Source organism: Panicum virgatum, chromosome 9K (genome assembly GCF_016808335.1).
Source record: "Panicum virgatum strain AP13 chromosome 9K, P.virgatum_v5, whole genome shotgun sequence".
Lineage (NCBI taxonomy): Eukaryota > Viridiplantae > Streptophyta > Magnoliopsida > Poales > Poaceae > Panicum > Panicum virgatum.
Window position 1 is genome coordinate 52,305,213 of NC_053144.1, and position 23,856 is coordinate 52,329,068.

General features: G+C 45.2%; 3 protein-coding genes and 1 non-coding gene across 7 annotated transcripts; 3 read left to right on the plus strand and 1 right to left on the minus strand.

Annotated features, from left to right (window-relative positions):
* Positions 1–925: 925 nt before the first annotated feature.
* Positions 926–5,306, minus strand: LOC120652159 (phospho-2-dehydro-3-deoxyheptonate aldolase 1, chloroplastic-like). Its single transcript, XM_039929893.1, has 5 exons — positions 4,675–5,306; positions 4,291–4,568; positions 3,247–3,523; positions 2,921–3,166; positions 926–1,464 (listed from the first exon to the last, which is right to left on the minus strand). The coding sequence occupies exons 1-5, from the start codon at positions 5,233–5,235 to the stop codon at positions 1,180–1,182; spliced, it is 1,647 nt and encodes a 548-aa protein (XP_039785827.1). The 5' UTR covers positions 5,236–5,306; the 3' UTR covers positions 926–1,179.
* A 9,111-nt stretch (positions 5,307–14,417) lies between these two features.
* On the plus strand, positions 14,418–14,503 carry TRNAM-CAU. The gene is given in 2 exon segments: positions 14,418–14,455; positions 14,468–14,503. It is a non-coding gene; the product is annotated as a tRNA-Met (tRNA).
* Positions 14,504–14,867: 364 nt separating this feature from the next.
* LOC120652162 (metacaspase-1-like) lies at positions 14,868–16,976 on the plus strand. Of its 4 annotated transcripts, none has more exons than XM_039929901.1 (5): positions 14,872–15,501; positions 15,583–15,919; positions 16,041–16,164; positions 16,259–16,465; positions 16,579–16,976. In XM_039929901.1, exons 1-5 carry the CDS (start codon positions 15,090–15,092, stop codon positions 16,636–16,638), a joined length of 1,140 nt encoding a protein of 379 aa, XP_039785835.1. In that variant the 5' UTR covers positions 14,872–15,089; the 3' UTR covers positions 16,639–16,976. The 4 variants fall into 4 exon arrangements, with proteins under 4 accessions (XP_039785833.1, XP_039785835.1, XP_039785834.1 ...); XM_039929902.1 differs by having other exon boundaries at positions 14,875–15,501; positions 16,271–16,465; XM_039929899.1 differs by having other exon boundaries at positions 14,868–15,501; positions 16,259–16,976.
* A 119-nt stretch (positions 16,977–17,095) lies between these two features.
* LOC120652163 (metacaspase-1-like) lies at positions 17,096–22,193 on the plus strand. Its single transcript, XM_039929903.1, has 4 exons — positions 17,096–20,717; positions 20,835–21,187; positions 21,260–21,377; positions 21,542–22,193. Exons 1-4 carry the CDS (start codon positions 20,291–20,293, stop codon positions 21,841–21,843), a joined length of 1,200 nt encoding a protein of 399 aa, XP_039785837.1. The 5' UTR covers positions 17,096–20,290; the 3' UTR covers positions 21,844–22,193.
* The last annotated feature ends 1,663 nt before the right edge of the window (positions 22,194–23,856 follow it).

A 23,856-nucleotide genomic window follows, 5' to 3' on the forward strand; every position in this document is an offset into this window, starting at 1 on the left:
GATAATTTTGGATTAAAGTGGATTATCCCTCCCAAAATTCTTAGCCCCTCCAAGAGGTGATAATGAGACTAATTTTGTATAGTCTCCACAAAAATATGAGTATGCACACACAGCTAGACATGAGAACGAGAGAGAGGGTGGGCATTTCCCATGGATCCAAACAACCTAATTTGAGCTAATTCTTAGCCTACCAATTCAAGACTAAACATTAGCTCTCAAAATTAGCCTTGGGCTAATATTCCAAACATGGCGAGCCTGATATTGTTCAAAATAAATGTGATCTATGATGCCCGAATGCTGCCCTTTTCACTTCCGCAACGTGCACAGTCAATCCCCCTCATATTACTTAACATTTGAATCATGACGTTATGAGTTACCATGGCCCAACCTATTTTCCATGATCTTGGTATTAGTTTACATACGGAACCATGCATATCGCATATCGGTTCTCGTTGCTGAATTCGTGCAGCTTCTGTGGTATTCGGAAGTCCCTTGAAGTAAAGTAAAAGATACCATAACTCAACCGTGTCATAGCTTGCTGTTTAGTGTAAAAATAACCAGTCAACAACATTTTGTTGACAATGTCTTTCTACCCCTTCCATTGGACAACCAGGAAAAGAACATTTGGCCCAATTTTATATTAACGTCTCCCGTTAGAAGCCATGATAGACCTGATTGCATCGGCCAAGCTCTTCTTCAGAAATGAGCATGATCTCAAATCTAACCTTGTTTTTCTTTCTCAGGTTATTCTTCCATCACAAAAGACTATCCTCCAAGTCCAAATGCAGGTCGTTCCCTCGTACCATTCTACAAAATTCTTGGTGTACTCTATTCGACCTTGGAATGTGCTTGGCTCCTCATTATTGAACCGCATATGAAACTCTATAAAGGATATATCAAATGGAAGACTGAATGCGAGTTGAAGTGCCAATAACTTATTCACAAAGCCAACTCAACTATATTGCATGATTATTCTCATATACATGGTACAAATAGAAAACTTAGCGTCGGCGAGTGCAGTCATATGTATCATTACATAGTATTTACCCATGCAAAAGATAAAAAAATCAAACAAATCCACCTCAGAGCGTAGATAGCTCATAGGCATATAGTTTTACATAAGAGCAATCTCCAACAAATGGAATACACACATCTCTCTTATTAGCATTTTCTACCCATTCAGAAACTAAAATGTGGCAAGGATAAGATGTTGCTGAGCATAGATGATGACCGGATCCTCCTATTCCTCAGCCTCTCAGCGATGATGAATGAAAGCTCAAGAGACTGGGATGCGTTCAACCTTGGGTCACAATGAGTGTGGTAGCGGTCGCTCAGATCATCAAAAGTTACGGTGCGTGATCCACCAATGCATTCAGTTACATTTTGCCCAGTCATCTCAAGGTGAACGCCTCCTGGGTGACTTCCCTCTTGTTCGTGCACATCAAAAAAGGCTCGTACCTCAGCCTGTTACAATGAAAGCTCACGATTAGTACTTTCACATAAATGTAAAATTTTGAAGAATATTCTATAATGAAATGAAATATTTCTAACTTATACTATCCAATGATCCCTATGACGCACTTCAATCAAATAACAAGAATAGGGCAGACAACTCATCATATCTAACTAATTTAAATTATTTATTATGTGGTTATCACTAAGCATATAGCTTATAATCAATTAACATTGAAAATATTATTTTATTAACTTTTGCAGTTGAACATAAGCAGAAGTATTTTTTTTAATACAATAGTATCTAGAATTTATAATTTTTCCTAATTAAATATTAGTTATCTTCCTATGGCAAAGGATTACTATAATTCTTTGTCAATTCTAAAAAAACTCTCGCAGTATCTTATATGTTATAATTAACAATTAGTTCTATCTTTATGGAAAGCTTACAAATACTTTTCTAGAGACTATATACATCATTTGAACTAAACAATTTAAGTTGATAAATGTTTGTCTTGTCATCATTCTCTACTCTTGGACTTACTAACAAAAACATATTGCCTATTTAATAACCACAGTTACATTACATAGTTACCACAGCTAAGACTTTTTTAATTACAAGACCATCTAACCTCTAATATTTAAAGTTTCAAACCAATTAGTCCCCACATCAACAATTGAGTTCAGTAGAACCTATTGCATCAACAATATCATATTATTTAACTTGAAAATATAGCATGTGCTATCTTCTGACCACTTAGGATAGCGACTATAATAAGATTTTCTATTGCAATGTATCAATCTAATAGGGACCAAGACAATCATGAAACCTTTTGATGAACATCTGTGTACGTAGTTCAGTACCTATCACAACATTATATAACCATATGTGGGGTGGGTGGGTGGGTGGGGGGATCGAGTCTAGAATTCTAGATTCTTCCGAGAGCATACAACAATTGTGACAACATTTTTTTTTAGCAAAACAATTGTGACAGCATTGACCAGCAGACAACTTCCTTACTGTGTATATTACTAAAAAAATGTTAAATGTGGAAGGTAGGCACCAACTAGTTAAACGACTTAGTTGCAACAGCAACTCCCACCATGATTCATATGGACTGGAATAAGCAAGTGGTACAGGACAGTGCCAGTTTCAACTTTGTCAGTTCGTTGGCTAGTTTGCTCACTGCATTGTTCCCTCAAAATTACTCCATATTGCTTCTAAGCATGGATGCACAGCTGAGCATATATGCCCAAACAATGGTTCTTTTATTTTTCTTAAAAAAAAAGAAAACTTCGTCCTAATGGTGTAGTATATATATCGATGATAAATTTTAAAAAATCACATGTACTAGATCAATGTGCAAGAAATTTGGGGCTTTTTTCAGGCCAAGCAATGCAAATCGATCAGGCCGCATCATTGTGAAAGGCATAAAATGAACACAACTAATAGAAAAGTGGAACATACCAAGATGGAGTCGAAGGGACGAGTCTTTAGGCCACAAGGAGCCTTGATCGTGTTCCCGTGCATGGGATCAGTGATCCAGGTGACAATTAGTCCAGCCTGGCGGACAGCACGGATAAGATGAGGTAACTTGACCCTCATGTTCTCCGCCCCCATCCTCGTAATGATGGTAATTCTCCCAGGCTTGTTTGATGGATTCAGTATCTCAATCAGCTTCACCAAATCACTAGGGTTCATTTTGTCACTCACCTGAAATCCACATTTTTTTTTCCATTTGAGAACATGTATAGTATATTTCAGTTTTGTGAAAGAAGTTGGTTTCGACGCACCTTGATGCCAAGAGGGTTGGCAATACCCTTGAGGAACTCAACATGCGCACCGTCAAGTTGGCGAGTGCGCTCACCAACCCAGAGCATGTGGGCAGAGCAATCATAGAAGAGACCAGAGGTGGAGTCCTGACGGGTTAGAGCTTGTTCATAGGGTAGGAGAAGGCACTCGTGTGAGGTCCAGAACTCGGTTGTCTTCATCAACGGGTGGTCCGCTGTTAGCCCAGCTGCAGACATGAAGCCCAGTGCTTCATCAACGCGATGTGCCAACTCACGGTACCTACAGCATACCGACAATTCATGGTTTAGTAGGTCATTAGGCAACATCACAATTGACCAAAATGGTATGATTATTATATTTCTAGAACATTTTTAATATTGAACAGCTTACAGCTAGCTATTATTGAACAGGGACTGATCATTTGTTGTCCTCCACTACCACAGTAGTAGTGAACTACTAATAACTTGCGATGAGGCTGTAGTGCCTTGGTGGGGCCTCAAATTCAAGATATAAAATCAACACTACAATTTACAGTACCATAGTACGTATGAAAGTTTTTGTGGTCCATGAATTAACCTCGGAAAAAGGAGAACAATTTGAAAAGGTTGATGAAAAAGAAGTGTGGGAGAGAGACTGATGAAGGGTGTGGACAAAGACAGTCCCATCAAACAGGTTGCAGGGTACAGTTCGATGCGACCATGATAATTACCAAGTCTAACTTCAGAAGATTCATCTATAATTGAGTGGTGTGCGTTTTGCGATGAAAAATAAAAATGAAAATTTGTGATAGTTATTTGTCACTCCAGCATCTAAATTTTTTTAGAACAAACGAACAGGTTTGGATACCCCAAACAAGTTCCTGCAGCACTCCCTTTTCTACCCTTTTCAAATCACAATCTTACGCTATCTTGACAGGGAGATATACGCGGGGGTTGCTAGCTGCTGTTAAATCAGACCAGCAATTTTAACTCGACAGTGACTCTGCTCCACGTTTTTCACAACAGAAAGCGCAAATCGATTCGTCAGTGCACGGAAGATGTTTTCACCTGTCGCCCTGCTCGCTGTGCTCGGTGAAATCGAGGTTCCAGTGGGTGACGCGCTGCATCGCGGCGTACCCTCCGGTGGCCAGCGCGCGGAGCAGGTTGAGCGTGGCGGCGGATTGGGTGTACGCCCGGATCATCCTCTGGGGGTCGGGGACGCGGCTCTTCTCGTCGAACGCCTCGCCGTTGATGTTGTCGCCGCGGTAGCTGGGCAGCTTCACTCCATCCCTGACCTCGAACGGCTCCGACCTCGGCTTGGCGAACTGTCCGGCCATCCTACCAACCTGAAGGCGCATGCACCAATCGTTCGAACAGATGCCAGGTCAAAATCAGTTTTTTTTTTGGCCTCTTTGGAGTCGAGATGTAGATGGTGATGGCAGTGGTAGGTACCTTGATGACGGGCATTTGGGCGCCGAACATGAGGACGACGGACATCTGGAGGAGGACGCGGAAGGTGTCCCGGATGTTGTTGCTGTTGAACTCTTTGAAGCTCTCGGCGCAGTCGCCGCCCTGGAGGAGGAAGGCGCGGCCCATGGCGGCGTCGGCGAGGCGCTCCTCCAGGTGGCGCGCCTCCCCAGCGAACACGATCGGCGGGAAGGCCTCGATCGTCTTGAGCACGGCCTCGAGCTCCGCCGGGTTCGGGTACTCCGGCTGCTGCAGCGCCTTCTTCGCCATCCAGCTGTCCACCGCCCACTTCAGGAGCGCCTTCGAGGCCGGGGCCGGGGCCGGGGCCGCGACTGGGGCCGCCTCCTTCTCGGGCGCGACCGTCGGCGACGAGGTCTTCGCGGCCGCCGGGACGCCGTGGCCTTTGGACGGCTCCGCGGCGTGCACGGCGCGGACGGCGCAGCGGCGCCTCAGCGGGAGGAACGCTGGCGCGCGTGGACGGGTCTGCGGCGCGGCCGCGCCGGACATGGCGGCTGCCGCAGCGGCGGCGTTCGTGGCGAGCGCCATTGCGAACAGAATGTCAAGAATTTGGGTAGTGGAGGAGAGGCGATGCGTGCGTGTGGCGGGCGCTGTGTCTCCTGCGTCGGAGGGGAGCCGGGTGGGGCTACTTATACGCGGCCGGAGCCGGCCGGGGCGAGGTCGGTAGGTGAGAGCGAGGCCGCGGGGGGTGGCAGGGGCGGGGAGGTGGTGGCGCGCGCGGTTGGTGGACGAAGCGACCCGTGAGTGAAGGAGGGGGCCGGATTTGATTTTTTTTTTGCCTCCCCGTTTTTTGTTTGGGCTGGCTGCTCGCGGTTTTTCCTCCACTTGGAACCGGGGCCGGAAGGTTAGGTAAGCGGATGACCGGTGGGACCGGTGTTGCTGATCTACGGTGATGGGTGATGATGATCTGGACATGGTGGGTGATGATAGGGGAAAAAAAATGGACTATACGGGTGATGTTAACCCGCCAGCAGACTTGCGGGTTGTGTATGCTAGTGATTCCTGGTTTGAGCATTATTAGACACTTAAGTCGAGCACAAGTGTTTTTCCCTTGAATCCGCTGATACATTCAAAGTTCTCGAAAATTCATGTGTCGTATTATCTGTCAATTTGCGTGTTGATGCTGCTAGGGTGATGGAAAAATATTGTCATTGTCATACATCTTTAATTGTATCCTAATGACAGGACTATGGTTCCTCGTTAACTAATCTTACTTTGCCGACATGGTTTTACCGTGGCGTCAATAATTAACCTTAGTTGTCCCGATGGTTTTATCGTGAACATTGGCGCATAATACACTTATACTTAAGAAATCTATCTCGATTCTTTTTCAGGAGTTTCATCCGTTCATGCACCCAGAGCAGTAGTTTTGATAGATCGTTAGGTGTGCGAGTCCCGCTTCGTCTTCTTTTGATTTGCCTATCGTAGTTGGTGAGCAACAAGTTAAGAGCCGAGAAGGCTTCTAAACTTTTACACAAATAGCCTTACGGGGATCTCCCTAATCACTAAACAATAACCACCATTATCTAACCACTAGTGTCATACTACTAGCACTGACAGAGAATTCTACATGCACTGCACTTAGTCGTACAGCAAGCCGGGTCAAGCCAAGAAGGGAGCCACCACAAGATGACGGGATGAGTAACTGTTGTAACCACCACCTCCACGATGGCACAACGTAGTGGAGGAGCACCTACCTCTCTCACGAGGGTGCTATGTTGGACCACCGCGAAGTGTCAGAGCTGTTGAACCAGAGTATAGAGGGTGCTTAATTACTATAGATAGGGCTAGCGTGTCACTTTCCTATGGCCTGATCCCATGAGATCAGATCTGCTGAGGGGACTTGTGTGGCCAGGAAGCAAGCGTACGGTCGCATGATATGTTGCAAAGGTGATGTAGCCTGAAGTTGATCTTTTGACGCTCTCGTTTTATTTGGTTTCTTTTTATAAGCAGCTCTTGACGTTTATAATAGAATTTTTAGAAACGGTTTTGTTTTGCTCATATTGGTATGAGTATTGCTTTGCTTCCATGGACACTGTAGAACAAACATCAGATATATATACTAAAGGTTATACTTTTTTCTGCAAGGACACTAAAGGTTACTATTAGGAGTCGTAAATCACTAAATGTCAACACCGTCCTGTAGCAAAGCGTACCTTGACAAAATTCTTGGATGGAATATTCCCTGCTTCCTACGCCTCCAAAGTTTCTATTACAAGTCGTAAATACTTTTTATAGTAAATATCGACGCCTTCTATAACAAAGCCGACCTAGACAATGGCATATTCTCTGCTTTCTACGCCTCCAAAGTTTCTATTGGGAGTCGTAAATCACTTTTTATAGTAAATATCGACCCGGTTCTGTAACAAATCCGGCCTTGATGAAATTATTGGATGAGATATTTCCCGCTTCCTAGGCCTCCAAAGTTGCCGTCCATGTGCTAATTTTAGTAACAATGAACCAGGTAGTGTTCTGTTGGTACAAATGGATAGGGGTGGGATCCAACCTCGGTGCAATTATTGGATGAACAGATTCCGCTATGCATCCAGGTTTTCTAGCAATAATGCTATGTTTAGTAGTAATGGATCAGTGTTCTGTCGATAAAAGTGGATAGGATATACCTTCACTGTTGTGGGCCATGTACTAATTTTAGTGTCAGTGGATCTCGGACTAAGTGTTCTATGGATAAAAATGGACATGGTTGCATGGTGACTTGTTACATGCATGGAATATGCTACTCTTAAGCTTTGTTGATCCACAATTATCGCTTGTCACCGATAGTCCACTACTTGGATTACAATTTTTATACTTCTAATGCAGCAATGCAGCTAGAAAATAGGCATAAAGTTATATAGTGCTATAAATGCATATAGAATATAGTAATTTATTTTTTTCTCTCTAAATTTCATTGAGATGCATCGCCGTCTGCAATTGGGCAAACATTACTTATGTCTAAGACTTTTGCATTCTTTATCTAGCTACCTACCATAACCCTACTACACTACATGGTAATCTTGACATCTCCTGTCTCAGACCTCTTATGCCATAGTATGCCAAGAAGGGGGGGAGCAACCCTATTTTTAGGACTCCATGCTCATATAGTTTTGTCATGTCTCCATCTTTTATACAATTCTTTACAAAAATATCTAATTCTATAATTTTCCTCATACTTATCTAACGGTACCAATATCTAATTTCTAGAGTATTCCATATTTCGCCATAAAGCATGGTAACCATGGTTCATGCATATTCTCTAATCTTCTAGAAGCATCTCAGAATTATGCATTTCTACTGCAACATCATGCATAATTTTATGAGCAATTTTGCATATAAACATGAAATTAAGAAATTTCATGTACTGAAGTACGACTTGGGCTTCATTCCCTCATTTCATCATTGATAAAATACTAAATTTTGTAAATGACAAAGTTAAATACTAGACAAACAATAAATAAAGACTAATTATATGGTTTAGCTGGCTAAATAACCCTTAATTTTGTGGCTACAGCGGGATATTGCCGGCTATTAGCGGATTTAGTCTTTTAGAACTAAGAGATAGATATCCTAACTTTCTCCTCTCTCAAAGGCTATAGTAGACTATTCAGAACCTTGTTCATTTTACAGGTTCTATATTACCGAGTACTACCTAATGTATATGTAAAAAAATGTACTTATGGGACATGCAAGTACGCTTCCTCCAGTTGAAGCAGCTCTATGAATAGGCCATCAATCTGATTGCTGAATGCTGATGATCTGACCCAAAAAAAAAAATGAAAGGTACATCAGGATGATTTCTCACAACATTTCTATGGTAAATTTGGACCCAAAAGTTGACTACTACGGTTAAAGAAATGAGTCCATTTAAGCTTCCGCAATGAGAAGTTTTGGTGGACGGTATGCTGTTGGGGTTCAAACAAATAATGTACCTTTTAATACAATGGCGTACGTCATGGAACATATGTGTAGTCGCGTAGATCATGAATATTTTTTATAGTAATTCAATCATCTAAATTCCTTAACTTGTTATCCCTCCAATGGTGAATGAGACCTAGTGTTTTTCTTACCGATCGGTAACCGCCGGTAACCGCCGATTTTTACCGATACCGCTACTAGGCGGCAACCCATACCGGCGGTAAATTTCGAAAAATTTCGCCCGAATTTAAAATTTTCAAAAATATTTGAAATAAAAAAGGAAAAAATATGGTAAGAAAGTAGAGATGACATACATCATTCTAATATAGAACATGTTCAAATATTTGACTGTTTGGGCACTCAAAAAAATAAAAAAAACTTTCGGACCGGTAATCCCGAGCGGTATCCTCTAATCCCGAGCGGTATTCGGCGTTTTCCGAGCAGAAATCGGCGCGTTTGGACCGGAAACCACTGCATTGTGAGTATTTCTTGATTTTACATTGATTTTTAGATGTTTGTTGTGTAGCTATATTCAAAAACATGTGTTCATATTAGCTATATGGATCCATTTGTTCATGGTAGTTGGATGTTAATTTGTTCATTTTAGCTATATGTATATATGTGTGTTCATATTTCAAATATGTACATATATTTTCATTTGTTCATTTGGACCAGAAACCACTACTATGTATTATATATATTGACGATGATGGTTTGTGAGGACTATGGTTGTGATGATTTGCATGGACTATTGTTGTGATGATCTATATGGACTATGGATGTGAATTTCTATTTTTATGGATATGAACTTCTATTCTATGTATGTGTAAATGTTATATAATTGTTTGATATAAACCATCAGTAATGATATTTATAAAATTACGGTGAAATGCTGCCAAAATTTTTAATTTTCCAAAGTCATACGGTGTTTACCGGTTAAAAACGACGGTTACCGGTCGGTAAACATCGATTACCGGTCGGTAAACAACGGTTACCGGTTTTTTGAATTTGAATTGTCATTTCTAGCGGTTTCTAGCGGTTTCCGGCGATTTACCGCCGGTTTACCGATACCGCTAGTTGGCGAAAATCGCTTTACCGTCGGTAAGGTGAACCCTGATGAGACCTGGTGTGCATACGTATTTTTTTTATTTTTAACCTATTTTTCAATTTTATTTTAAAAATAACCCACCGGATATATATTTGCAGATCTAACCCTTTTGGTCGCGCCGGTCTGCGTGGCATGACAAAAACACGCTGTCGCGCCACATGCATTGGCGTGACAAGATGTGCCATGTTGGCACGCTTCGGAGCGCTCGGAAGGAGTCTGCCAGCTCATATTCCACGTGTCAACCTTGTCACGCCACTCCCACCGGCGTGACAGTACAGCCTTGTCACGCCACCCCCGCTGGCGTGACAAGGTCTGACTTTAGAAAAATCATATCTTTTTCATACAAACTCAGATGAAGATGATTTTTATACGAAAATTGTAGCTCTCAACGAGATCTACAACTTTGTAGTTTTGAATTTTTTTATTTGAAGTGACTAAGATGGTTAAATAATTAATTTAAACTTTTGACAGCATATTAAGCACTTTACCTCTATCGGATCATCTCTAACTTGACATGTTTATCATGGTTCTACAAATTAAGTTCTATATAATGTTTGATATATGAAATAATATGGACTAAATAATAATAGTTCGATAAGAGATACAATGAGAAATGAAACTATATCATCCTTGTGTATGAAATATAATGCAACACCCTAGATATTAATAATTATTTAGGGTGTCTTCCTTGTTAAACTATAATTAAACTATTATCGAACTATATCATCCTTGTTGCATTGTTAATAATTATTAATAATTAAAATATATCATCCTTGTTGCATTATATTCCGTACTCAATGATGATATAGTTTGATTTCTCATTGTATCTCTTATCGAACTATTATTATTTAGTCCATATTATTTCATATATCAAATATTATATAGAACTTAATTTGTAGAACCAAGATAAACATGTCAAGTTAGAGATGATCCGATAGAGGTAAAGTGGTTAATATGTTGTCAAAAGTTTAAATTAATTATTTAACCATCTTAATGACTTCAAATGAAAAAATTCAAAACTAAAAAGTTGTAGATCTCGTTGAGAGCTACAATTTTTATATAAAAATCATCTCCATCCGAGTTCGTATGAAAAAGATATGATTTTTCTAAAGTCAGACCTTGTCACGCCAGCGGGGTGGCGTGACAAGGCTGTACTATCACGCCGGTCGTAGTGGCGTGATAAGGTTGACATGTGGAATATGAGCTGACAGACCACTTCTGAGCGCTCCGAAGCGTGCCAACGTGGCACATCTTGTCACGCCAATGCATGTGGCGCGACAGCGTGTTTTTGTCACACCACACAGACCGGCGCGACCAAAAGGATAAGATCTGCAAATATATATCCAGGTGGGTTATTTTTAAAATAAAATTGAAAAATAGGTTAAAAATAAAAAAATTCTGTCCCGGCAAGGAAGGGTGGAGATCAAAACGATGTTTGCTTTGCTTATTTACTTTCAACGCCACCACCAGGCACCTGATTTTCAAACTTCACCTACCCAAATCCAAATCAGGCGGATGGCGAGTGTGCGTGCCTTTGAGTTTGAGCATTTCCTTACCCTTTGCTGCTTTGTTTCACTAGAAGTTGCAAGAAAACCCACCTACCACACAACCAATGCAACAGAGTAGAAGCAGCACATTGCACACCACCACCCAACCCACTCGTTCGACTCTCTCAGCTACCCTCACAAGATTTCGTCGACCCATGGAAAAATTCACGCGACCTGGCCTCCGCATGCCTAAAATCCCTGTTTCGATCAAAATTGAGCAGAATCTTGCTAGTATATGGCCATTCATAACTTCATCATGAAACAAAACCAGTAACTATTGAAAACAGGAATCTGAGCTGAGTCTCCTCCACCCTTGGCTACACGAACCAACAACAAAGATTTCAGAATAATGCAGAGCTGAAATTGTTTACTGTATTTTCTTAGAAAATTTAATCCGATCGGAGAATTATGTTAACACTAAAAAAGCTTATATTCTGAAACAGAGGAAGTAATGAGAACACTTTTGTAGTAGTGAGGTAATTTTTGTGTCTGTTTTTTAACACATTTTAGTAAAAGTTTACTATATGTGTTTGTGTTCTGTTTGGAAGGTGAGTTACCATATACAGTCAGAGACTCAGAGCACACGAACCACCCCAGAGAATCCAAATCCTATCTGCTCAAGGGCGCTAATTATCCCGCGCGGTACAGGTTTCTTGTTTCCGCCCGTGCCGCTAGCTGTCGTCGTTTTACCGTGCAGCGGGTCAAGTCAATTAGTCACGGCGCGCGCTTGCGTCCAATAACAATAACAAAGCAGCAGGTAGCCAGAGACGTCAGTGTCGCCGTGCACGCGTGCGCAAGCGCACAATTAAAAATCGCACCTCGAAAAATATCAGCCGTTCCTCACATTCGAAAAACACGGCGAACTCGTTGGGTACATACATGACCAGAGGAAAAAAAGAATTGATTTAATTCTGGCCGCGAGACAGATCAGCAAAAAAACCACTCTTGTGTCAACGAGAAGACCGTGAATCGGAGCAGCACATACGCGCGCACGGGCGGGCGAGGTTCAAACTGTGGAACCGGCCGCTCCTTTTTTTTTCTCACTATGTTTCTGAATGTTTTTTCAGCTAACTAATAATATTTTTCTCTCACACCAAATAAGCACCAATCACCAACCATCAACCAGCCAGTAATAATTTTCTCTTACAACAAACCAGCACCAGTCACCGGCTACAGCCAGCAGTAATTTTTAAAGTTTCCTTTTAGCACGAGAAACAGAAAATGGGGGTAAAATGCTACAGTACTAGCCCGCAGAGATCACCTACACACAAGCTTGCGAGGACACAAGAACGCTACCATTTCACGGTGCTAGATTCTGTTTGCACCCATGCGTTGGACACTTGGCATGTCTCGTGTTGGCGCACGTATACTGAACGAAAACTGAAACGGGCGACATGTTCTGGTCCTGAAAGTCTCGATCAAAGTCCCTATCGCTGTCGCGGTCGCGGAACAGAGGCCTGCCTGTAGTGCAGCGCAGCTCCCGTCGTCCTTGCGCAATGGCACCATCATCCCTCATTTCTCAAGTTCCAAATCATTGCACTTTTGTTGCCTACTACTCCAGTACTCCTACTCGTGGTAGTTTTTTTTTTGAAGAAGTTCTACTCGTGGTGGTTGGTTGCGTGGCTGGTCGCGCAATAGATCCGGCCGGTCGGTGCCGGTCGATCGCGCCGAGACTCGCTAGCGCCGTGGTCCCTCCCTGCGCCCGTGCCTATGCCTGCCGCCGAGACCGGTGGGCATACAGATACAGCGTACCACTTGCCTCAGCTCGAGCTCGTCAAGTCACGGCTCACGACAGTAGGGACGATTATATTCTCCTTCTAGAAAGCTGCTATGTTTTATAAGAGCAGGTATAATAAGTGTCCGGGAGCCGGCGAGAGCCAACCGCGAGAAGAGAGAAACGGGAGGCCGGCGTCTCGCGAGACGCCGATGAAGAGCCGGCGAAATGCACTGTAGCTGTTTCTTTTTCAATCTCATACATACACGTTATAGCTGAACAATAAATTTTGGTAGAGTCCGCTACGCAGTTTGGAGGACCCAACCTCTTGCAGCCGGCGAGCGGACGGATCTATTAACCTTGCCCTAAACAGCTCCTCGCTGTAGCTGTGTTTCAAAACCTTGGGGAGGAATATGCCTCTTCACCCTGCTGCGTTGACCGTTTGGCTGCCCACGTATGCTAGAGACTGCAACAAGAGGAAAATGGATGAAGATGACCGGCACCATCAGGGGGGCGGGGGCGGGGGGGGGGGGGGGGGGGGGGGGAGCCCAGGAATTCATTATTTTTTTAGAAAACGGGTTTGTACACTTGCAACGACACCTTTTGAAAGTAAAGAAAATTACATTTAGATCTCTGTAAGCTTCTCCTGGTCATCCTCATCGCCAGCGGCCGCAACAGTCGCGACACCACCAAGAGCAGCATACTGGCAGCACCAACATGCTTTTGCCCCGCTGAACGCACAGACCTAACAAGATCACCATCAGCCATCACATTGCTGGATAATAGGGAGCCTGTCGCCTCAAAACACCGACATCCCCAGCACGCCGGCGAACAAAACAGATATACCGGCGCGTATCATGTAATATGTTCACTGCATATATCTACTTATGTGGAGTACAACAAAATTAGATTTTCTATTTTATGATTCTTTATAATTTTTTAAAAATTCAGTTAAAATAAACATAAAAGAAAAATAGTAAAACCGCCCTCAAACCCGCTCAAGGAGGTCGTGTGACTGGTTTCGGAAGTTCGAGGAGGCTGGTCAGCCTGTTTCAAAGTAAAGGAGAAAAAAGCGGACTCGGCCCAAAGCCCAAAGAGGCAAAAAGAACTTTTTCCTTATATATATGGATTGCGCACAAGCCCAGCCTGGCCCATCATGACACAGGCGGCCTGGGCGCCTGGCCTTAATCGAGGCCCACCGATCTAGATTAATCATGGCTGCTACGCCTTCCATTTACTTACGCTGTTACGATCACTGCTCAAACAAGCACTCGGGGTCCTGTGGAATGTGGATGGTGAAAAGTCTACGGTAACGGACAGTGAAAATGGTTGTTTTCCATCCGCGCACGAATTGTTTTTCTTCTGGGAAGCATGCGACTATGCAAGTAATTTTGAATAATAAAGGTGTACTCCAGACAGAACCTCAAAAGGGGTGGTGGCGCAGTTGGCTAGCGCGTAGGTCTCATAGCTAAGTGAGTGATCCTGAGGTCGAGAGTTCGAGCCTCTCTCACCCCAATTTTTTTTGTTCTTTTTTCCCATTTCATTTTGGAAGCTTCGTCTCCTTCCCTCTGCTTTTTCACTCTTTTTTGAACTTCCCCGAGCTGTTTCTTCCTCTTTTTCCCCCATTTCATCAAGAAGCTTCTTCCATTTTCTTGCCTGTGCAGCTCGTCAGGATGCTTCTTCCCCCTCATTTTTTATTTCAAATTGTATCCCCCCCCCCCACCCTTTGCGGAGAACCTCGAAACGCATTTTCCTTCGAGAAACTTTCAAGGCACTCATCCAAAAACCAGAATATGAATCCCATTCTGGCTTACCCACACGTCGAATAAAGCACCAAGCAAATTGCTCCTCGAATAAAGCAAGGCACAAAACTTTCTCCGGTCCCCAACGCGAATTCCTTGCCGTCTAGAAAAACAATGCTCGCTCCGAGAGACCTACCTACGCCCTACTCGGCACCTGGCACTTGTCACCTGAGCCATGGCTGCCGCGCTTGCTGGCTTGTCGTTGTAGTGGTAGCTGTTCTCCGATCCGCCGTCGTCCGACGTGTACGTCCGATCGACACGTCGCCCGTTCCGGGGGGCGCCGCGCGGAGAAACTAGCAATGGCGAGCGCGCGGCCGCCGGCGCGCGCGGCGCGGTGCGCCCGCTGCGGCGCGTCCTTGTCCGTGGCCCCCGGGGCGCGCTCCGTGCGGTGCGCGCTCTGCCACGCCGTCACGCGCGTCGAGCGCCGCCCGCACGGCCTGCACCACGCCGCCGTGGGGTTCATCAAGGGCCTCATCAACGCCTTCGCGTCGCCGCAGGCGCCGCCGCCCTCCTCCGCCGCGGCGTCGTTTGCCCAGCTGCCGGCGAGCTACCCGCGCGCCCGCGGCTGCAAGAAGCGCGCGCTCCTCGTGGGGATCAGCTACGCCGGCACCCGGTACGAGCTCAAGGGCGCCGTCAACGACGCCCACTGCATGGGCTACCTGCTCCGCGAGCGCTTCGGCTTCCCGGCCGACTGCATCCTCGTCCTCACACGTACGTAGATCGAGATCGATGATCGATCTCCCTGCTGGCGTTTCAATTCATCCGGGCGTGCTGATCAATGGTGGTGTGCAGAGGAGGACGGGGACCCGTACCGGGTGCCGACGAGGGCGAACCTGATGCTCGCGCTGCGGTGGCTGGTGGACGGCGCCGCCGCGGGGGACTCCCTGGTGTTCCACTTCTCCGGGCACGGCGTGCAGAAGCTCGACAACAACGGCGACGAGGCGGACGGGTACGACGAGGCGCTGTGCCCGCTGGACTTCGAGGACCCCCGCGGCGGCGTCATCCTGGACGACGAGATCAACGCCACCATCGTCCGCCCGCTGGGCAGGGGCGTCAAGCTGCACGCCATCGTGGACACCTGCCACAGCGGCACCATCCTCGACCTCCCCTACCTCTGCCGCCTCTCCAGGTAGTACAAGTCTTCCGATCCCTGCATCACATCACTCGAACACGATCATTCCCCTCAGACCAACCAAACAATCCCGTCGGCCTGATGCTCGAGTTCGTGCAATTCCTCGTCTTCTCTCCAGGACCGGGTACTGGCAATGGGAGAACCAGCAGACCCGGCTCTCCAGCGAGCAGAAATGCACCAGCGGCGGCCTCGCGATCTCGATCAGCGGCTGCGGCGACAGCCAAACCTCGCAAGACACCACGGTCAGTGAGACGCAATCTTCCTGCTGCTGGCCAATAAGCACAGCCACACTGTTGCCCTGCTGCTGAACCGATCGTCTCTCTGATCTATCCGTAGTTCACCCTGCAGGCGTTCTCGGGCTCCGCCTCGACGGGCGCCATGACGTACAGCTTCATCAAGGCGGTGGAGTCGGAGCCGGGCACCACCTACGGCCGCCTGCTCACGGCGATGAGGGCTACCATCCGCGACAACGGCGGCGAGTTCGGCATCCCCGGTCCCATCGGCACCTTCTTCCGCCGGGTCATCACCTTCAGCTGCGCGCAGGTACTACTTCGCCGTCGTCAACGTGCATTGCTAGCTATACGCCTATGCCTGATCCCTGCTGTGTGCTGTCTGATCCCCTGCCTGTGTCCTGGATTGGTCTCGCGTGCGTGCAGGAGCCCCAGCTGTGCGCTTCGGAAACGTTCGACATCTACAGGAAGCCCTTCCTATTGTGATTCAAGTTGAACATGTGGCCGGCCGCTTGCAACAATTTACAAACGAGTTTATTTATGATTGGCACAGTTTAATTTGTAGGTGTTTTCGTTTGTCTCTCGTTTCTTGTTTCTGTGCTAGCTAGTGAACAGTGATAGATTTTCTTGTGTAATCAAGTGGTTTGAAATTAAGGGCTATATATAACCATGCATGCTGGAATTTTGTAGAACTTGATCAATGCACATACATCTTAAACATGGCGTATGTTGATATGTGCTATGGTCGAACAGTAGTGGCCTTTTAGGCATCATACGTGTTAGAATATGTGTCAGATATTGTATGATAGTACTGGTTATGATTTGACTTGAGTCGTATTAGCAATATAAAGACGGTTTATATCAAACTCTGTAACTCGAGACTCCTCATAAATATAAGAGGAGGGTTGCATTATATTACAAAACATGCTTAAATTTTAAATTTAATACAATGGTTATTATAAAACTTAATCAATACTACCTCCATCTTAGAATATAATTAGGTTTAGTTTTTTTTCAAGTTAAATATTTTAAACTTTTATCGTATATGCTAAAAAAACATAAAGATTAACAACATACAAATGATACTAGTTTATCTATTTATAATGGAAACAACTGTCATAACATGTAACTTTTTCTATTTCAAAGTAATTACTTTTGAAGATAATTTGGTTAGAGATTAAAAAAGTTTGACTTCTACTAAGTGTAAAAGTTACTCTATTTTATAACGGAGGTACTATACACTTTAACTATGCGAGTAGGATATATTTTGGGAGCACAACAATAAATTAACTAAGTGCAGCGCTGACTCATTCGCCACAATGGGCAGATCAGATTGCATTGCCATCCTCTCTTCATCAAATTATCAGCTGTCAATATTTTGCTCTATATTAGTAGCCATGCAAAAAACTTATGTTTGCCTGATACTAATTTTGCGGTCGACCACGCGGAGTGCTCTGGGCGGCAGAGTGCTCCGGGCAGTCAACGCGCTGCCCGTGCATGTGGGGCCAGTGGGCTGCGGACCACAGCTACCACTTGCTGTTTGTGCCCTTCCCGGCTTCAGTTTCACCTTCTATTTTGTAACTTCATGTGTTCTAATTTTTTATCTTCAACTTTTTTGTTTCTTTGAACTTTGTTTCTCTATCTCAGAATCTTTTGCATAAACTTTTTTGGCTCCTAAATTTTTCTTGTATAAAAATTTTGCACAACGACTTTTCTATCCAAAATTTATCGATCTCAAAACATTTATCTCCAACTCTTTTCCCTTTCCTTTTTTTTTATTTTTTCCTCCTTTCCTAAGTCCAGCCGGTGACTAAGTTTGTTCCCGAAATTTGTCTCCCAAACTAGGTATTAAGTTTTGCTTCCAATATTTTTACTTCTAATATTTTTTCTCCAAAAGTTATTCTAAAAATCTTTATCTCCAAGTTCGATCTTAAGTTTTTGCTTCTAAATCTTTGTCCCCGAAATTGTTTCTCCCAAATTTTGTTCTTAAGTTTTGTTTTGCAATTTTTTCTGCTAAAAATTTTGTTCCAGATTTTTTTTGAAATTTCACCGAAAGGTTGTTTCAGAAAAAATAGTGAGTTTTGTTTCTTACCTTTTATATAATTTTTCTATTTTCTACAATTTCTATCTTTAAGATTTGACCAAACTTTGTGTCTAGAGATCTTTATATCTAATTTTTGTATGTATAGTTTCCTATCAAAATATAAAGAGAAAGGGATACATGGAAAATAATATGGGTGTTGGGAAAAAAAACTAAAATGCTCTTTGAGAGCACGGCTGGCTGGTGATTAGCTGTTGACAACTTGGCTCTGGAAATTGCGATGAGCTAATTTACTTTGCGGGTGTCCGTGAAGGGGAATGGAGGACACACGGACGGTAGTTACTACCCGGTCGGCTCCGGGACGGGAAATCTCCATACCGACCGACACCGTATTCCGTATTATGATACTTCTCCTGACTGTTCCCATTTTTTGAAAAACATAAAAGTTATCATTTACTGTTAATTTTATAGTTTCGTATTTGATTTTATTAGTTTCATAAATACAGGAAAATCCCAATCCGACCGCTTTCGTTTTTCGTATTGTAATACCGCTACCGACCGTTCCCAATCGTTTTCATACTTGTGCTTGCCATACTGCTGATCCTTTGAAAGTGAGCGTCACAGGGTTAGAGTTATATTTATAACCATCAGCCCCGTCCATTTCCACTGGATTTGATCTTTATTGCCATTTGGTGTGACTTCCTTAATTAGGTCTAACTAGTCTATCAACCCGTGCTCCCGCACGAGCTAGTTAGAGATATCTAATAATTATCTATCTCACGCTCTCTTTAATCAATTAAATATTCTAATATAATCTAGTACTGCAAAGATACATATTTATTATTATATAATTGTAATAAATGTTATAGGTTTAGTTAGTAACAATTTTCTCACTTTGCATCACACCTCCATATATGTTTAATATGAGTTTAATTGAACACTTTGTTTGAGCTACGTGAATAACATAAAAATTGGTATTCTTATTACTTCTCTTGTACATGATATATGGTGACAAACACATTATGGTTAGTATATATGTTTATATAAATAATAACATAAATAATGTATTAATAATGATAGGAATAGTAATTTAGAATTTTATATTGATGTGCTTTAAGATTTTATTATAATAACATAATTTTGTTTCAGATTTGGGGTTGATTTTAACTTTTATTATCTTATTATTGGATTATATGTGTGTGTGTGTGTGTGTGTGAAAATTTAGGAGTTATTTGATGTTATCTTATAATGGCATAAGTGAGTAATTTACATGAAGATCGGGGTTACTTTAGTCTATTTTCATAATGGCAAAGGTGAGTAATTTATTAAAAAAGGATAACGGATCGAATGACTATTATGATTAGAGTTGTCGAATTGATGGCCGGATGTTTCTGATTTTTGTGAGAATTTTTAGGACTTCTTTATTTTTTTAGACTGTCCACCTAGGATCTTAGGTGGATTCACCTGGAGGTTTCAAAATGAGCCTCCAATTAGTAATAGTAAGGTTCAGAGCTAAACAAAACTTTCCATTTCCTCAACTGTTGACATTCGCCATGGACCCCAACGGCCCGACCTAGCCCAGCTCGGATTTTCAAGATTCTTCCTCCAAGCATCCTCTTTTCTTTGATGAAGGATGAGGGAAGTATAATGTATGAACTCTGCATCAGCTAAGATGCATACACTAGCTTCAACATCTACATCTAAACAGAGCCTACATTTGAACAGACGTCCGCTAAAATTCGAACCTTGCTAGGCAGCGTCATTGCACCACCCCTATGACTTACCGCCATCCGAACGCATCATGGTGCCTCTTCAATCATATTCTCTGGTAACCACACACACCAAAAGCAGCGGCCAGTAGCCCCTGATCGTTTGGTTCCTGGAATAAAAGGATCCGCTGCTTTACTCACCACATTGGCGTTGTGCTTCTTTGCTTTGAGATTCGTTATTAGCCACGTGGCCAACAAAATTGCTGCTGCATATATCACTATTGGCTATCGCTCTAGCTACGGCGCACTTTCGACGTCTACAGAACACCGTGCGTGCTGAAGGCAAACGCCACCGGTCGCCGGAGCGGCGGATCGGAGCTTCATCCCCATGGGGAACACGAGGCCGCTCGGCGCGGCGAGCTCAAGGTCGACGGCAGCGGCGGCGTGGTGCAGCCACTGCGGCGCCACGGGCCTCGCCACGCCGACAACGTCCGGGTCCGGCTCCAGCGTCTGGTGCGCGTTCTGCCACCGGCCGACGCGCATTGAGAGGCAGCGACAGCGCGGTGCGGGCGACAGCGCCACGCCCACGACGGTGGCGCTCGCCGTAACCTCGCCGCCGCTGACGCTCTCCGCGCGGCGCGAGATCCCGCCGGACTACCCCAAGATACGCGGAAGGAAGCGCGCGCTCCTCGTCGGCGTCAGCTACACGGGCACCGCGCACGAGCTCAGGGGCACGGTCAACGACGTCAAGGAGATGCGGCGCCTCCTCGTCGCCCAGTTCGGGTTCCCGAGCGGCTGCATCCTGGAGCTCACCGGTAACCAAAACCTCGTGTCGTTTGTTCGTCGCAGATTTTTCTGACAAGGGAACGAAGTAATCTGCGTCAGGTTATACTAGTTGGTTGATGCAATAATCGTGTGGTGGTGGGTGGCAGAGAAGGAGAGTGACCCGAGCAGGGTGCCGACGCGGGAGAACCTGCTGCGGGCGATGCGGTGGCTGACGGAGGGGTGCGGCCCCGGCGACTCGCTGGTGTTCCTCTTCTGCGGGCACGGCGTGCAGGAGGTGGACCTGAACGGCGACGAGGTGGACGGCTACAACGAGGCGCTGTGCCCCGTGGACTTCGAGCGGAGCGGCGTCATCCTGGACGACGAGATCAACGAGACCGTCGTCCGGCCGCTGGGCAGGGGCGTCAAGCTGCACGCCGTCATGGACACCTGCCACAGCGGCACCATCCTCGACCTCCCCTACCTCCATCCTCGACCTCCCCTACCTCTGCCGCCTCTCCAGGTACTCACAACACGCACAGCCGAGCCAATCTTAGTCTTCAGCTCTGACCACAGAATCTCTCTGCGTTTCAAGAACGGAGCACTGGCAGTGGGAGAATCACTACCCTGGTGGGAAGGGGAAGCGCCCCAACGGAGGCCTGGCCATCTCCATCAGCAGCTGCAGAGACGACCAGAACTCCGCGGACACCAGCGTGCGTCCTGAACCCCCCAGACTCGATCTGCTTCGTCTTCCGATGAAACTTAATTTGCATCTTGTATGATGTTCAGTCCAGCTGCAGCCTTGCTCTGATCTGAATCTGATTATGCGTGTTGGGAATTGGGGTGGATACGATCCGCATCCGCTTGGTCCATGCAGGGATTTCCCGAGTCGGAATCGATCGGCGCCATGATGGACAGCTTCATCGCGGCCGTGGAGGCCGAACCAGGGACGACCTACGGGCGGCTGCTGAGCGCGATGAGGGCGAGGATCCGCGACGGCCATGGGAGCTGCCGCCTCCCGGCAGGGTTTCCATTCCCGACCGGACCGGCCTAACCGCCGGGCTCCGGTACCGGTTTACCGGTCCGGTTAGGCCGGATACCGGTCGGAACCGGGCAAAAGGTTTTTTGAATTCAAATTCAGCAGTTATACTGGTACGCAACGGTAAGCCGGTCGGATAGTCCGGTATACCGGCCGGTTTGGCCGGTATATCGGTGTTTTCGGCGGTCCGGGTTTTAATGGTAAACTGACCGGTTAGACCGGTATACCGGCCGGTTTGGCCGGTATACCGGTAGTTTAGAGTAGTTTTCCGACACTTGGAAAATGGATCCTTGTTGTGAAATAAAAGGAAATTTCGACATGAGTTATGCACATTTTAATGTAAATGACCCTACCAAAACAATAAATTATAACCATGCATAAATACAATAGTAATAAGCGTGCATATAAATACGGAGTCATACACCTATACACATGAAATGAAAGTTCAACGTAGGAATGGGAAGACCCCCATTTGGGACGCGGTTTGGTATTCGGCGGTGGACATCAAAGCGATACCTCGCACTCTAAGCAGCTCAGCCTTGTATTGTTGCCAAGTTTGGCCCGTCCACGCCGATGTTGTCTGCCATTCCTGAACTAACATAGTGTAAAAATGGGGGTCTTCCCATTCGTACACCCATCTCGTCGGTGGCTGCATGCTGATGTCAGGAATGAGATAGTGAAAAGAGTGCCTCGAATCGCTGTAGGAGGAAGAAGAGTTCTGTGGACTGTCATAGTCCGTCGGTCCACCTGTTCTCCTCTGCGATTGCGGTGCTCCATGGTCGGTGTCCTGAGTAGCATGTGTGAACTGAGTTTCCCCTGCAATCAACCATATTTCATAATTAGTAGTCAATAGTCAGAAATATGTGTCTATTTGTATGTGCAATATATACCTGTGAAACGAACACCACGAGCACGACCACTACCACTAGCAGCAGCATCAGCACCAGTACCACCACCACCACCACCAGCATCAGGCTCAGCACCGTCACCATCATCACCATCATCGGCCGAGCTGCTATCCTCGGACTCCTGATACGGAGGACTACGCTTACCTTCGCCATCATCAGTCTCGGTGTCGCTGCTCACTGGTTTTGCTGTTCCTTTGCCCTTTCGACGCTTCGGGTCACCCTGCTTAGGCCCCTTCTGCAACTTTCTCTTCCCTAGGTGAGTGTCACCTATATTTGTACGTGCCCAATCGCTGATGGAATCATTCCCCGTAGCCTCACGTAGATCTGACACGTTTATTTGATCTCTGACAATATGGGACGGGAGAGGGATGTCGCCGTCATCGTCGTCCTCGTCCAGAACTGGAGCCCGGTTAGATCTACCATATTCCTTCCATTCCCGCACCGGATTGTTCTCATCATAGAAAGAAAGATGGGCCAGCTGGTCAATGAAATCACCTTCTTCACGCATCTGTGGGCCGGAGACCTCCTCAAGTCGGAGACGAAGGTTGTAGTTGACATAGACAAGCTTATTAAGTTTCTTGTGCGACAACCGATTGCGAATCTTTGTATGCAGCAAGGCAAAAGTACTCCAGTTCCGCTCGCATCCACTGGACGAACAATATTGTGAAACAAGCCTCATGGCAAGGTACTGCAGCTTTGGAGTACTTGATCCGAACATCATCCACCAGGACGCTGCATGTGCAACCGAGTATGTAAGCAATATATTCGAATAGAGAAAATAACAATTTCATACGGAGTAACTCTTACATGGGGATGTCTTTGTGTCCATCGCCATCCGCATTGCCATGTCACTGCTATACTCGCCAACCTTCTGCCGAAACACGTCAAACTCCTGCAATGCCTGGACGGCGCTCTGGAGATCCGTCATGCGCTGAAATGTATCCTTGAGTCCACGAAACATTTGTTGAGTTGGATCCATCGTATATGCATACCTCGGATTTAGGACAGCAGCTGCAAAATATAAATCACTTCAAATAATCATTGGGTCAATAGACTTTAAAAATAGATGACTCGTGTGTGCTTACCTGGACCCACATACGTGCCTATGAACACGTCACCCAACCTCTCGTCCACCACCTCAATATACTCTTTCAGTGTGGAAACATTTGTTCCAAAGAAAGAACGCAGCTCCTGTTTCATAGTCTGGTAGGCCATCACGACTTCGCACATGTTCGGCTTCTTGTC

What these genes read in the sequence shown, in the direction of transcription:
- LOC120652163 (XM_039929903.1), top strand. Translation starts at nt 20,291, where the DNA reads ATGGGGAACACGAGGCCGCTCGGCGCGGCGAGCTCAAGGTCGACGGCA. An exon ending in CTGCATCCTGGAGCTCACCG is followed by an intron (nt 20,718 to 20,834) that starts GTAACCAAAACC and finishes GGTGGGTGGCAG; the next exon opens with AGAAGGAGAGTGACCCGAGC. An exon ending in TACCTCTGCCGCCTCTCCAG is followed by an intron (nt 21,188 to 21,259) that starts GTACTCACAACA and finishes CTGCGTTTCAAG; the next exon opens with AACGGAGCACTGGCAGTGGG.
- LOC120652159 (XM_039929893.1), bottom strand. Translation starts at nt 5,235, where the DNA reads ATGGCGCTCGCCACGAACGCCGCCGCTGCGGCAGCCGCCATGTCCGGC. An exon ending in CACAGCGAGCAGGGCGACAG is followed by an intron (nt 3,524 to 4,290) that starts GTGAAAACATCT and finishes GGTATGCTGTAG; the next exon opens with GTACCGTGAGTTGGCACATC. An exon ending in CCAACCCTCTTGGCATCAAG is followed by an intron (nt 3,167 to 3,246) that starts GTGCGTCGAAAC and finishes TGTGGATTTCAG; the next exon opens with GTGAGTGACAAAATGAACCC.
- LOC120652162 (XM_039929899.1), top strand. Translation starts at nt 15,090, where the DNA reads ATGGCGAGCGCGCGGCCGCCGGCGCGCGCGGCGCGGTGCGCCCGCTGC. An exon ending in CTGCATCCTCGTCCTCACAC is followed by an intron (nt 15,502 to 15,582) that starts GTACGTAGATCG and finishes GGTGGTGTGCAG; the next exon opens with AGGAGGACGGGGACCCGTAC. An exon ending in AAACCTCGCAAGACACCACG is followed by an intron (nt 16,165 to 16,258) that starts GTCAGTGAGACG and finishes ATCTATCCGTAG; the next exon opens with TTCACCCTGCAGGCGTTCTC.